This window comes from Girardinichthys multiradiatus, chromosome 5 (genome assembly GCF_021462225.1).
Source record: "Girardinichthys multiradiatus isolate DD_20200921_A chromosome 5, DD_fGirMul_XY1, whole genome shotgun sequence".
NCBI lineage: Eukaryota > Metazoa > Chordata > Actinopteri > Cyprinodontiformes > Goodeidae > Girardinichthys > Girardinichthys multiradiatus.
The window spans coordinates 31602752-31617700 of record NC_061798.1 but is presented as its reverse complement, the minus strand read 5'-3'; the positions used below and the strand labels follow the sequence as shown (position 1 = coordinate 31617700).

Sequence of the window (14949 nt, the reverse complement as noted above, 5' to 3'; positions counted from 1 at the left end):
ATGTTTGATTAGGTGAAGATTAATGAATCGGAAGAGCGTGGTGTATTAGGGCCGTTGATTTAATAAATATTCACGTGGATAAAGAGAGAGCGTTGGTGTTTATTTTGAGCAAGAGTGATATGTCAGTCAAAATATGGTCAAAGATCCTCCACCTGGGGTGAAACGGTTGATTAAACAGTAACATCTAGTAATAGTTATCAATTATTACTGAGAATTTAACAATTGTAATTATCAAGGGCTTTGAGCCACAAATGACAAGACCAGAGGACATCTCTGGTTTCAATTAATAAATAATGATTTTTGGTTAAGGAATTAATTTTTCTCAAATTATGATTTTCAATTATAATTCTTGATAAATATTAATTAATCAATAATCATAATTCTAACATAGATGTGCGGAGCTAGTTAAAGATAGTAGATAGAGACCAGTGAATGCTTAAATAAAACCACACCCTAACAATTTTCCCTTTTATTAATAATTATTAAAAGTATAGGGAATTCACAAAATCAGAAAAGGAAAGATAATGGTGTCAAAGCTATATGCTATACATTTAACAAATAAATTTAGTCAAGTTAAAGTCAAAGTTATAAACAAAAGGATATTTCCAAAGCTTGCTTATGCAAAGTTAGTAAAATAGAATAACGTAGTAAGGTAATATGTCTACTTTACTCTTTTTATGATGAGTTTACACAGTCAAGGACAATAAACAACAGCCCAGACAACGTATGTACACTATTTGACAGTTGATGTAAACATTTATCAATGTAAAGATATACAGCACATTTATATGTCAATAGCCACATAATTTGCTATAAGGCCTGAAGCATTTATAAATGAGCAGCTTGTTGTGACAAAAACATCATGTTTCAGCTTCATAAATCACGTACATGGAGTGTTTATGGAAAGTGCTTTTTGTTTCTTTAATTGCATTGTTAGAATATTATCTTTGAAGCACTATACAAAACCAAGTATACCATGAAATTAACTTTTTTATTTACACTTTTTTCTCTGCTTTCTAAATTTCTTTAAAGCTTTTAGTAGGTCTTTTGTTAGTAGGGTTCATAACTAACATTAAAAGCAGAGGTATAGTGTACGCCCACATAAATATTGTTTATAGTGACATTACTATTAATAAAAAGTACTGAATTAGCATTCTAAACGTGATTTATTTCTGACACATCTAAACCAAACCAATGCGACCTGGAAGGCGGTTCTGTGGAGACAGATTGAGAGACGCTGTTTATACGGTTGGCCGTCTCTCCTCTCGACGGGTCAGTTGTGTGTTTTCTGTCAAAGCTGCCAGCTGCTCTTTCTGATACTGCAGAAGGCAATGGTGTGATGTAGATCCGGTTGTTTATATCGTCGATGTTTTGCTGATCTGCAGGTGAACGTCTTGAACCAGAAGCACCACCAGAGAAAGGAAGATTTTCATAAATTAAAACAGGGCATTCAAATCCTGGACCTGTAGATGCTTTCGGATACTGGCGTAGGGGGTCAATACTGGCTGAAATGCCCTCAGATGACTTTTTATCACTCTTTACTCCTTTGTCACATTTACTTTCAGTAACCTGAAAAAAGAAGAAAAATAAATGAGCAGGCTCTCTGGTTTAAAAACTGTAAACTGATATTACGTTGTGGCATATGCTGGCATAGCTGAAACCACTTGACATTTGAGTAGCATATATATAAATGGCCCATATGTGGGGTATATAGCACATCTTTATATAGCACATTTTCTGACATGTAAAAAAGATCGGGTTTAGAAAGATAAACAATTACCTATGCTGCAGTCTCAAATGCATAGAAAGGTGATACTTTGGCAGTGTTTACTTCAAGCTCCGTATCTTTGTATGCTATTAAAACCTAAGTTACACAATAGTGTGATGGGGCTATTATTTCCACTTATTTATTTTTGCATTGAAGTTATGAATTACCTAGTCAGGTGATGTTTAAATGCTACATTTGAAAAAAAAACGACCACACTTTTTGAACCAAAGACCAAAATGTTTGAAAACTAATTATATATGTATTTTTAAAAAATGCATACAAATGCAATTTGTAGCACTGAGTTAGTGACCTCTTTGGTTTTGCATATTTTTAAGTATATTGCAACTTCACTAAAGTTCTGTTTTGCTGAAGGACCTCTTAGAAGAAAGAAACTGAATCTGAATCCTGTTTATGTGCAAAAAAGCGTGGGCACAGCAGCATACCGCAGATTTCATCTCCCATGAACAAACTTTTACTAAACTCCTCCGTGTTGAGTGTCAGATGACATAAAAAGGAACAATTTCCATACGTGGCTGATGACAAGTCAGGGAAAATAATTGGTTGCAATATTTTTTCTCTATACCTTTTAATTTGGCTTGCGTTTGTAGACACAACCTGACCCAACCTGTCTTGGGCACACAGGTACATATGAATATTTTCTGGCATTCAATATCTTACCATTTTGGAGATTATCATGTCTGGCATTTTATGAGCATTTGTCAGACTTTTGTCCACCATCTCTGCTATGACCTTCTTGTTGCAACTGCAACAGAGGATGCTGTGAATAGTTGAGGTGATGTGTAAGCAGGAACTGGTTGTGCTTCTATCAATGTCAAGAAATGTTATTTCTTGACATTGATAGAATTTCAGAAAATCAGATCTTTGATCAACTAATGATCCTCTGAACAGTTATTTTCAGTTCTTCTAGACCTAAAGATTTCTCTTGACGTAGTTGTTAGTTTTGTGTTTGTTCATTTTTGTTTCTTTGTTTTTTAAAACTAGTTGTAATATAACCATTCAATTTAAGCTGAATTGTGAATTTTGTAATTAACTAATCGCGTTCCTTTATTTAAAGTATACAATATGGTGGTTTTTCTAATTAGGGAAAATTATTTACTTCTTCAGAGTCATTTGAGACTACTGAGAAAACTTAAGACTGATGAGATGTTTGATTATAAATTACTTATTAATTGCTTTTTCTAAGCACTGCTTATTTGTTGCAAACCCATTACGTTTCATGTCCATAAAGTGAAGCCTGGCTTATTTAGGATGTGCAATTAAAGGATTACTGCTCTGCTTTATTGAATGAATATAGGTTATTTTCTGCATGTGTAACAATAGTTGTCAGGTGAGATGGGAACAGAAAGAACGAGCCATAGGAAGTGTCTTAACAAGCACTACCATCATTTATAAGGTTTATTTTTCAGTAGATTTGTTTTGTTTTTAAATCTGGAATTGAGCCACTTATTTACAGTAGATTTCATTTCCACTACTACAGTTATGTGTCTCCCTGGTGAAATGTGTTTCTCCCATTTAGTTTTGCTCACAGTTTTCATGTTAACTCATTCATAGCGCAAAGTTACTTTTAATGCAGTAAAAGAGTCTCCACGTCTGTTCACGGCAAAACTCAGTCATGTTTGTTTATGTGCAAATATTTCCAGGATATTTGAAAGACCAGGCAATAACTACGAGTTAGTGCATCTTTCTTAGTTACCAATACGTTCCAACTGTATGAATTATTAAATAAGATGTAGCATACTCAGTGAGCTTCTTTTATGCGTGGACCCAACAGCGTCAAGAATGCTCTTCCTGTTTTCGGTTTCTTTGCTTCATAACAATCCTGAACGAATGAACCCACAAACGGAAACATGTTTAAAAAGTAAAATATAAATATCACAACTACATACGTACAGCCAGAAAACCTGAAAAAGTGGGACCAAATAAATAAATTGCAATTTGTCTTTCCACTGTTTTTTTTTTGTTTTTTTAAGAAAATAGGTAATTTAAAAACACACTTTTCTAAAACCTGTCAGAGTCTGAGTCTGTGTGTGTGTGTGTGTGTGTGTGTGTGTGTGTTTAGTGTACTTGTCTGCATAACCATTCAGTGTCCCAGTTGGTGCTGGAGTTCTCAGGTGCGCTGGATGACAGGTGTTTCCTATCTGCTGATTGCATGGAGGAGTCCTGAAGAGGGAGGCTGCCAGCATTTCAACACCAGAGTGTTTGCCTTAGTGGTAACAAGCTCAGCCTCTACTGATTTTTTGCTTCGTTCATGCACTTCAAGTAACTTTGTATTTTGTTCCCACGCAGGTTTTTACTTGAGGCTTTGTTTACCTTGCTGAGTTCTGACTTTGTTCCAGAGTTTCTCTGAGCATCTGGATAATCAACTACTGAGTTTCGGATCTACCTTCTTGTGGATTTCTCTCACTACCTTTTGGACACGGACCAAGCTGGCAGCTTCCTGTTTCCTTCAAATCTAGGACCAAGGCATAATCGTACCCTGTTCCATCCTCCATCACAAGCATCGGCACCTGAGCTCCAATTGGTTGGCACCAAGACCACAACTAAAAGACAACTGAACGATCTCTCTTCGCAAGTTAAGATTCTGGATCTCTCTACCCCTGGCGGTTCAAGCTACAGCAATTTAGTAAGCCATTTCTCAGATCTAAGTAATCAGTTGTTTCATATTATTCGTTTGTTCACCAGTCCATTCTTCTTCCTTCCCATACAGTTGGTGTTTCCAGTCCTCGGCCCTGATTACTTTGTTGACAATAAAATCCATAAAACTTTTACTTCTGAGTGTTCTCTGTATGTGGGTCAAAACTGTACTGAAAATGACAAAACCAAAAGATCCCTTTTAACCAGAGATGAACTTCCATAAATGGATGGTTTGTAACAGTGCTGTCTGGAAATCCCTCACAGTCATCATGGAACAAATTGTTTTCTTCACAAAAATGATTTTTTTTTTTTTATTGAGATATGTAGAATGACTGGTCGGTTTTTGATGATGCAGAAACAGGATGGAGTGAGCACTTTTTTAGAAAGAGGCAGAGCTTGATGAAAATAATGAGGTGCAGAGGACAGATCTCCTCACACTTATAGTGTAAGGAAATCTCAAAACAGTTGTCTCAGGATCAAAAAAACGACTTGCGGTTCTATTCAGATGGAAGGAGGAAACAAACCTGTTCATTCTAAGTATCTGTCAGATATTTATTGCAGGGTGTTTTTGGTCTCAAGACGCTAACATCAACCATCCTTGAACCTACCTCAAGACCACAGATTTAGAGACACGACCACAGTTTTTTTTACGATCCTCGTCTTTCGTCTGCAATAGCTCATCTGACCATAAGGTAAGAAAATGTGTTCTGAAGACTTGCACAGGGTTTTTCTTTTTAACTTTTTGTGTCCATGTCAAACCTCTGCTCAAGACCACAGATCACTTTCTTAACTAACTGGATAACAGATCACCATAATTTCTCTGTGCCCGAGCCAAATGAAGAAGAGAATGACTCACTGCAACTACCATGTGAATATTTTAACTTCACTTCCAACCACGGCGGTTGTGGGTCTGGCCTAAAGGGACTTTTTAGGGTCAGACGTGTTGTTGTACAAACACCAACTGCAGTCCAATTTATTGTTTCTTCAAAATTTGCTGTGTGACTGTAGAGCAATTTTACCATCACAAGAAAAACATGGACATAGCGAAATGAGAACTGCATGCCACTGCATGGCTCACTAATCTACTGGCTATTCAGGTGGCGAAGTTGTTTCTAGAAACAGGAGTGCCTTGGTCAACAGACCAACAATACTGGTCAGAACCAGTGCAGGAATTGTAACGTCTAACCTAAATGTTGAAAGAATTTTAATGTTTTAAACTACAGTTTTTGTTAAAAGCAGTCATTCACCAATGTGATTAATTAAAGGTACACCTGACACACTACAGAATGGTTTTCAATCTTTTGGTATGATGCCAGTTTGTTAAGTCTCCACTCATTTTGGATGACTTCCTCCTCATCAGAGGACAAATTGCTAAATAAGATTCTATTATGACTATACTATGATCACTACAGTTCACAATTATCCCTACTTTTGTTTCGGGATATACTCTAGTGCTCAGTTCACGGCTCGCTTTTTTCTTTCACACTCAGACATAGAAATTGACAACTATCAAGGAGCAACAAGGCTGACCAAATTAAAAAGGAAAAGATGCAAAAATGAATGTTACATTCAGTTTAAGCCTATTATAGGTTGTGCTTCAAGGCCAAGTTTGTGACGCAAACCTCTGTTGTCGTGGGAGTGAGTGAGAGATTGAGAGACTGATTTGTTTTTCTAAAATGTCAAACTGTTCCCCAAGGGTAACACCCGAGCAGACGTGTTACATGGGTGTTTAACTGTAGTAATGATTGCTCACTCCATTAGATATGGAGTAAACAAGTATACATGTTTCCTAAATGTCAAAGGATTCCCCCAACTTCAACACCCATTTGACACTGACAGTGGATGTGGCTGTACAACACCCCTACGCAAAAACTGTCACATATTTGGACAAAATAAAAAGAGACAGAAAGATGTTGCTTTTAGAAAAACCCATTTCATATGTTCTGAAACCAGTAAAAGAAAGTAGCTGGTCTCAACTCACATTAGTTTGCTGTTTTGAACGAGTCTGTTGCTCAAGCAAGTTACAAGTGATGGGAGGAGACATCCTGACCTTATTCCTGGAGTCTCTGTTGTCGGGGCAAACATGAAGCTGAGGTTTTGAAGCTCCTCTGCGGTTCCTGAAGTATGTAGCCAGTAAGAAGATTATGAGAGTGGCAGTGGTCCCAGCGGCAGCATACAGCATGGTGCCTGAGCAGATGCAAGATAAAAAAACTTATCTGATCGTTTTCATGCACACTTTGAATACCAGATGTCAACAGAAATACCCACTGAGATTGATGCTAATGTCCTTTGCAGTGGTCCCTTTTTTCTCTGTAAGCATAGATAATGAATTAGGTTAGGTATGTTTTAACTTTTAAGGAAAAATGCATTCCTACCTTTTAGGATGTTTCCTGTTGTATTTGTTCCCATACTGGTTGTCATCGGTGTTGAGTTGGTGACATTCGGAAACCAGAAGGAAGAAACAGTGGGTGGAAAGGTTGCTTTAAATGCTGTTAAGAAGAAGGTTTTAAGATTATTTGTGCTTTTATACTTTAGCAAACGTATATATATATATATATACATATATATATATACGTTTGCTAAAGGTATATATATATATATATACCTTTAGAAAATAACAACCATTAAGCAAGTATTAAACATACTTTTTATTTAGCTCACATTTCTGTTGTTTTTTAATGTTTTTTATTGGTCTGATGCAATATTTTAGTCCTAAATGTCGTGTTTTCACAATCTGGCACCTCATTCATGCTCAAATAAAACTGCCTAAACGTCTGTTGGTAGACTTTAAATATGAACGATCTTATTTTTGCTCATTTAGAAATTCATGAACACTAATTTTAAAATGATAACTACATGTTAATTTTGAATGTGAAATCGTTCTTATTCCTGAAATATTTATGAATGCAGTGATTATATTGGTTGATCCTGTCAGTTTCTTTAATGTGTGAAGAATAGGTCCAAAAGTTGATTGAATGAACCTGATTATTGGTTTGTTTGCATGATTTTGTTCCAATTATATAAAGTTATGTTCTGCCTGGGTGATCAGTGCCCGGTGCCGTCTCTGCCCCCAGAAGACGGCACCTGGTAGCTATTCTGATGGAAAAATTATTTAAAAGAATCCATACAGAGGTTCTGCCCAATTTAAACAGTGTTACCTGATCAACCAGTCACATTTGGTGGCATTCATTTGTTTTTGTTTGCATTTTGTAATGGGATATCAAATGAGGAGACAAGCGTCAGCTTAACCAGCAAGGTATCTTTTTTTCATTAATTCAGTTCCAGACTGATCCTAACTGGGAGTTAACAAGACTTTTAAAGCCCAGAGCCTGGAGATACACGCAACCAGTCTGATATACTGGCTGGAACGACTGCAGTGTGTAAAGATTTCATGCTTTCACGTACCATGTTCCAAATTTGGTTCTGAGAGAGAGGTGAGGTGTGTGTGTACTTCTCTCTCTCAGTTATACAATTAGGTAATAGATCGTAGTAGTAAAATACAATGTTTGATGTAATTAATTTGATTGATGAAATAAAACTTAAGTTTGATAAACATCTAGAATCTCTTCGCTTCCTTAAGTGTGGGACTGAATCGTTCCCGTGGATAGATAAAGAATTTGTTAATCTGAGCTGGTTTTGCGTAGCTTTACAACTGAATATGAGACTGGTTGAGACAGATTTCTGTTCAGACAAACTGAAGAATTTAAAGGAGCCACCACGTTCTGCTCCACAGTGTTTTTAAAATCTAAGTTCATCCAGCAGGTACCCATCTGAGTTGTCGGGAAGATGATTTAAGACTTTGCAGGGCAGCCCAGTGGATATGAGCTCATACACATAGACTTGCAAATAAATTCCCCGCTAACAACAAGCAGTGATAGATAAAAACACATCAATGCATCTGGCTAAAACTGAAGATATACATACCTTTAAGTACTGTAAGGTTTATTGATGTGTAGGTATTATGCAAAGACCTGATGACTGCGCACCAGTACATGTGTGAGTCTGACATCTGAAGATTCGTGATGTTAACAGTGAAGGAGCCATCCCCATAGTCCAGCAGATTTATCCTTCCAGAGTTTGCTGTCTCACCAGGTGATACATTAACCAATATGTCTTCAGCTTTGCAGGGATCTTTGCATAAGTACTTCATGTTGTTACTTGCCAGTTTGTGAGAGCACTTAAATGAGACTTTCCCCCCTTCAGTTGCCTCAATGTTGATCTCAGCACCCAGTGTCAATATAACTGTAACAATTGTTTAACATCAAATTAGATATCATTTTGGCATTTTAAAATGAATTACCATCAAAATTTACCAAAATCTTAAAATTTCTGCATGTATTACACCTAAACATACCTGTATTAAGAAAGCAGAAGACAGAAATGGTCCTCATTGTTGCTCAGTTTTCCCCGAACACAGTTAATTGCTGCTGAAATTGCAGCATACCACTGCCACTGTAGTGATGTTGCACACTTTAAACCAGATACTAAATACATGACAGAGTTAGTAAATACTTTGCTGCTGGAAATTAAAAGAGCTCTAATCAACTGTAAGTAGCAGGTTAGCTGTGTCGTTGTTTTACTCTCTAAACTTGCAAGTACGGTAAATCTTTTACTTCATAAAGTTTGTGAAATGTGGAAGAAACGAATTGGAAATCATGGAAAAAGATACCGCTACAGTGATTATGGATGTCAGTTTGCTTAAAGAGAAATCATTTTAGCTTAACAAAAAATGTTTTGTATACTGGTGTATATGATAAAGTAGCTGTGGGTGAACACTAGTATAATTTGAGTTGAGTGTAAAATCATGTCTCGAAAACTAAATGTTAAACATACAGTATCTGCCCATTGTTCTCTTTTATTGAACAAAAGGCAAACTTTGCTAACAACGGATTGATTTTAATCCCAGTATTTATGACTCAAAAATAAACACACTAGCATAATTGAAAATAATGAAGAGTCTGGGGGCTTAAATATATACAATGGGGTTTTCAGTCCATAGATCTTAAATGTGATTGATGGCTAATGGGCAGATTTAACATTGTACACTTAAATTTTGTTTGAGTAGCATACATGCAGTAGACACATTTAATTAACCTAGAAACAACGTACAATTTTCTGATAGGTTGAATAACTGGTTGTATCTATCACCAAAATAGAAATCCCCAGGGGGCAATTTCTGTTGTTGTTTCTGCTAAAAACGAAGGAGAGCGTGGGCTCAGTGACAATGTTCTGCATAAAATAAGGAACCTGTATAATGTTTGTGGTATTCAAAGGCATGGGGATTGCTGTGACAGAAACAGAAAGTAAACTAGAAGAAATAAAACAAATAAAGAAAGGAAATAAATGAAGAACAGATGATATCAAGACAGGTTTGAAGGTAGACTAAAAACCTCTGAAACAAATAATGAAACAAGGAGTAAACACCACCAGAGCAATTAATCAAGCAAACTGGAAATAAAAATCCCAAATCTGCTTAACTTTGCTCTTTACTTCAGTGTCAGAAGTATGAATTAGCCTATATGCATTTGTCAGACTGTCAAAATGTGTACGTTGAATGCCATGTAAAAATGACATGAATAAATAATTATATGAGTTTCATGGTTGACTCAATGTAATCTTTGTTTTAGTGTATACAATAGCTTTCTGAAGTGTATACACCCCGGGTAAAATACCAGGGCTTTGTGATGTCAAGATACAAGCTCATAATAAATAATTCAAAGACGTTTTTACACATAATGTGAAATTTACTCAGCTAAAAACAAAATCTGTTGGTAAGGGAAATGTAAAAAAATCTAAATGTGCAATAATACGGTTACATAACTGTGGACACCTTTAAATGTATACTTTGCCAACATATCTTCTGATTCATGTTCAGCATTCAGGCTTCTTGAGTTTATACCATTAACTGTATTGAATCTGAAAAACCTGGAAAAAGAAAGTTCAGCTGTAGTAGTGGGATCTTCCTGACATTTGCTCAAATATATCTTTTAGAAAAAGCCAGAATTTGAGGAGGGGTTACAAAAGCATTAAAATTACATCAAGTTAAGGTTTCAGTCAGGAGATGAATGCAAAGAAATCCAAAGCACTATACCTTATGGAGCAGTGAAAACAGTCATCAGTAATTGGGGGAAAGGGATAAATGTGGCATGACTAAAACTGGGCATTTGTTCACAATTTTTGAATAGACAAGACCGAAACTGGTGGCAGAAGGTCAACAGCAACACTAAAGGAGCTTCAGGAATTACCAACAAGGACTGATTGTGTTCTACAGGGGTTGGACAATGAAACTGAAGCACCTGGTTTTAGACCACAATAATTTATTAGTATGGTGTAGGGCCTCCATTTGTGGCCAATACAGCGTAAATTCGTCTTGGGAATGACATATACAAGTCCTGTACAGTGGTCAGAGGGATTTTAAGCCATTCTTCTTGCAGGATAGTGGCCAGGTCACTACGTGATACTGGTGGAGGAAAACGTTGCCTGACTCGCTCCCCCAAAACACCCCAAAGTGGCTCAATAATATTTAGATCTGGTGACTGTGCAGGCCATTGGAGATGTTCAACTTCACTTTCATGTTCATCAAACCAATCTTTCACCAGTCTTGCTGTGTGTATTGGTGCATTGTCATCCTGATACACGGCACCGCCTTCAGGATACAATGTTTGAACCATTGGATGCACATGGTCCTCAAGAATGGTTCGGTAGTCCTTGGCAGTGAGGCGCCCATCTAGCACAAGTATTGGGCCAAGGGAATGCCATGATATGGCAGCCCAAACCATCACTGAGGGCATGCAACAGTCTGGGTGGTACGCTTCTTTGGGGCTTCTCCACACCATAACTCTCCCGGACGTGGGGAAAACACTAAAGGTGGACTCATCAGAGAACAATACATGTTTCACATTGTCCACAGCCCAAGATTTGCACTCCTTGCACCATTGAAACCGACGTTTGGCATTGGCATGAGTGACCAAAGGTTTGGCTATAGCAGTCCGGCCGTGTATATTGACCCTGTGGAGCTCCCGACGGACAGTTCTGGTGGAAACAGGAGAGTTGAGGTGCACATTTAATTCTGCTGTGATTTGGGCAGCCGTGGTTTTATGTTTTTTTGATACAATCCGGGTTTGCACCCGAACATTCCTTTCAGACAGCTTCCTCTTGCGTCCACAGTTAATCCTGTTGGATGTGGTTGGTCCTTCTTGGTGGTATGCTGACATTACCCTGGATACCGTGGCTCTTGATACATCACAAAGACTTGCTGTCTTGGTCACAGATGCGCCAGCAAGACGTGCACCAACAATTTGTCCTCTTTTGAACTCTGGTATGTCACCCATAATGTTGTGTGCATTTCAATATTGTGAGCAAAACTGTGCTCTTACCCTGCTAATTGAACCTTCGCACTCTGCTCTTACTGGTGCAATGTGCAATCAATGAAGACTGGCTACCAGGCTGGTCCAATTTAGCCATGAAACCTCCCACACTAAAATGACAGGTGTTTCAGTTTCATTGTCCAACCCCTATACATGTGACAACATTCTCCTGCATCTCCTTCATATGTCTTAGCCACAGGGTGGGGTTGGAGAAGAACACCCAGGCCAGGCTAAAATCCACAAAACCGCGTGGGACAACACTGAGCATCACCAACTATGCGTACTCTGAAACATGGCAGTGGCAGCAGAACTTTTGCACCGTGGAGTGGACGGATTCCTACCAAAGAAGCCTGAATGCCAAAAACAAATCAAAAGATAATTCAACAAAGTAGTGTGTGTTTTACTTAAACTTCTGCCTCTCTCCCTGCTCAGATGCTTCTCTTCCCCGAACCTGAAAGAAGGACAAGTCGACGCCAGCTAACCAGCACAAGATGCCTTCCTTCGCCACAGAGAACTTCAACAAATTTTACAGAAATCGGCTGTATTGGAGATGAATATCCATCGACTAGAAGTGAATGTTGAGGTTAATATGGGGTACAGCGATAATTCAACTTTGCCTGTGATCCCAAACAGTGACAGCCAGCTCAGCGACACAGCCAGTAAACAGAACACCGAGAATAAAGCCACCGGCAAGAGCACCCCACTGGGCCATGGACCCCAATAGCACAGCTGTGAATGGGATTAAAAACTTCTGCAACAAGAAAAACAAAGAAGTTATTATTGGTACCAGTAACCTGGTGTCCGATATCTCAGAGAATATTTTGTCAATCACAGAAGAAAAAAAATCTGAAGTATTGAAAGAGGATTTCATGCATCTGCTGAATAAAGTTGGAGGTCTAATATCAAGGTGTCCCTCAGCGGACCCTTTGTACCGATCTTCTGTGGACATAAGTTTTTTTCGAGACTTCTGATGATTAAGAAATGGTTGAAAAAAGCATGCGCTACTACATCTGTGAACGTCATCGACAACTTTAATAACTTTTAGGGAAAAAAGACACCTTTTCAAGCAAGATGGTTTCTACTTGAACAAGCCGGGAGCCAGAAGTCTCACATCTAATCTCTTCTATTCAATAAATAATCTGCCAGCAGCCTGGACCTTCAGCAGACAACAGGGAGTATCAACAACAGTGATAAGGCTGCTACCAACAGCTCCAGCAGAGATAGAGATAACTAGGCAGTTGGCTGAGACAGAAAGTTCATCACAAAAGGTCTCCCCACCAAATTCCACAGGAGAAGTGGACCCCCCGTTAAACCCCCCTCCCTCCAAACTCCGACCCAGACCAAACCCCATGTTACAGCCCTCTCACCCCAGACAACGGGCCAGACTGCATAGAACTCTACCCACTCTCCACTGAGCCCAGTATTTGCTTTACTGGATTTCACAGACAACATGAAAGAAGATTTTAAGACTGGGACCAAAATGACTCTGACATCTTCTCCATTCAACACCCCAATGGCCCAGGCCCTGCTACTAAACCAACATCTTCCAGAAGCCGCAGAGCCCCACCACCTTCTAATCTATCTCCTTCAAATCAGGACCTTCAAATAACTTCTGTGGTACAGTCTGGGTCCCAGTGGTAACTCAATCAGAAATGTCCAGAAAAAAACTTGGCCTCCTGATGGGATATGGTTGCAAAATATCTGTACTTATAAGTGATAGAAAGAACAAAGCTAAAAGGATAAGAGACAGTAATAAACAGTCAAACTTAAGTCATAAACTGTCACGTAAATATCTGCCACTAAGTCATATAAACTGGCTTTATTGAACATTAGAACTCTGTCAGGAAAATTATTTGTAATCAATGACTTCATTACTGACCACAATCTTGATGTTATTGTAATAGTTTTTGTTATTGATCTGACCCACACGCAGAAACACACTCAGGAGATTTACAGAAAGTTTTAAAGTTTTATTTTCACAGGAGTGGTATTTGTTTGAGATCCTGGACCGGGAAATCACCAACTCCACAGAAGATGGGAGAGAAGGTAAGACCAGAGGAAATAAACAGTTATTGTCAAGCCAGCTGGTGACTATGCTTACTGGGAGTGGAAGTTGAACCGCCACAGGGATGAGAAGTGCGGGGTCTGGGAGCACAACACAGGAGCTGTTCAGAGGAGGTAGGTGTCTCCAGGGGTTAGACACTTGAAGATTGATCTTCAGAAGCTCTGATCCAGGATTGTGTGAGGAGTGTGGGATGATGGTGTGGAGCACAGGTTGGAGGTACTCACATGAGAGCTCGTTGGAGGGTGGACAGGGTTCGCTTGTGACTTTAACCAGATGGTCAAAGAGCCAGGAAGCTGCCAGCTTGATCTTCTGTCCGGAGGAAGTTACTGGAGACTTGAATCTTAGTCTGGAAGTCAGGAGATGGTCCTTGCCCGAAAACCAGAGAACACTCTTTAAGCAGAGTCTTGAAACAAACTTGAACTCAGCCAGGTCTGGAAACAACCTGAGGAGGAGGGTACACTTGAGTTAGTCAAGGCTCACAAGAAGGCTACAAGGTTAACTCTCGCCAAGCTTAAGTTTGGCGAGAGTTTTTTAGCCACTGATGGCTAACACTCAGGTGTCGAAGTGCTGGCAGCTTCCAGCCTAAATACACCTCCAGGTAATTAGCCAATGCGAAACACCTGTCACCTCTGCACCTGTGAGCTCCAACACCATCTAGTGACCAAGCAGAATAAATGGCAGGCAAACACAAACAAACAGCAAACTCATAGACCCTGACAGTTATGTTTTTAACAGAAACATGGTTACATGAATTAATGAACCACCCGTTCTGATAGAGTCGACATGTCTGATCTACAATTTTCTTTGTGAGACCAGACAACAAAGAAAAGGTGGAGGGGTGTCCACTTTGTTTAAAGATCCACTAAAGTGTAAAAAGCTATTTCGCGGCAAATTTCACTCTTTGAATATTTGGCTCTCCAGGTAAAGAGCCCGGTCTGAACCATGTTCTTGAATATTTACAGGCCTCCTAAGTCCAAAACAAACTTTATTGGTGATTTTAATGAGCTTTTATCTGTGATATGTGTTGATTATGACTGTTTAATTATTGTGGGAGACTTCAACATTCACATGGACAATCCTGAAGACAGAAGTAC

At 38.7% G+C, this 14949-nt stretch overlaps 1 protein-coding gene and 1 long non-coding RNA gene across 5 annotated transcripts; one reads left to right on the top strand and one right to left on the bottom strand.

The window, feature by feature from the left end:
• Window positions 1-460: 460 nt before the first annotated feature.
• On the bottom strand, window positions 461-8841 carry LOC124868035. 4 transcript variants are annotated; one of them, XM_047364804.1, is made up of 7 exons: window positions 8778-8841; window positions 8348-8665; window positions 6799-6912; window positions 6692-6733; window positions 6474-6610; window positions 3528-3608; window positions 461-1569 (listed from the first exon to the last, which is right to left on the bottom strand). In XM_047364804.1, exons 1-6 carry the CDS (start codon window positions 8812-8814, stop codon window positions 3528-3530), a joined length of 729 nt encoding a protein of 242 aa, XP_047220760.1. In that variant the 5' UTR covers window positions 8815-8841; the 3' UTR covers window positions 461-1569. The 4 variants fall into 4 exon arrangements, with proteins under 4 accessions (XP_047220760.1, XP_047220757.1, XP_047220759.1 ...); XM_047364801.1 differs by lacking the exon at window positions 3528-3608 and having other exon boundaries at window positions 6405-6610; XM_047364803.1 differs by lacking the exon at window positions 3528-3608.
• Window positions 3622-13874, top strand: LOC124868036. The gene is made up of 3 exons (XR_007038228.1): window positions 3622-4412; window positions 4497-5115; window positions 12223-13874. It is a non-coding gene; the product is annotated as an uncharacterized LOC124868036 (long non-coding RNA).
• Window positions 13875-14949: the final 1075 nt, after the last annotated feature.

Bases quoted from the DNA above. Each gene is read 5' to 3' on its own strand.
- LOC124868035 (XM_047364801.1), bottom strand. From the start codon at position 8,814: ATGAGGACCATTTCTGTCTTCTGCTTTCTTAATACAG. The intron at 6,734-6,798 runs GTAGGAATGCAT...CTATGCTTACAG, and splicing joins AACAGGAAACATCCTAAAAG to AGAAAAAAGGGACCACTGCA. The intron at 1,570-6,404 runs GTGAGTTGAGAC...TTCTTTTTTCAG, and splicing joins GTTCAAAACAGCAAACTAAT to GTTACTGAAAGTAAATGTGA.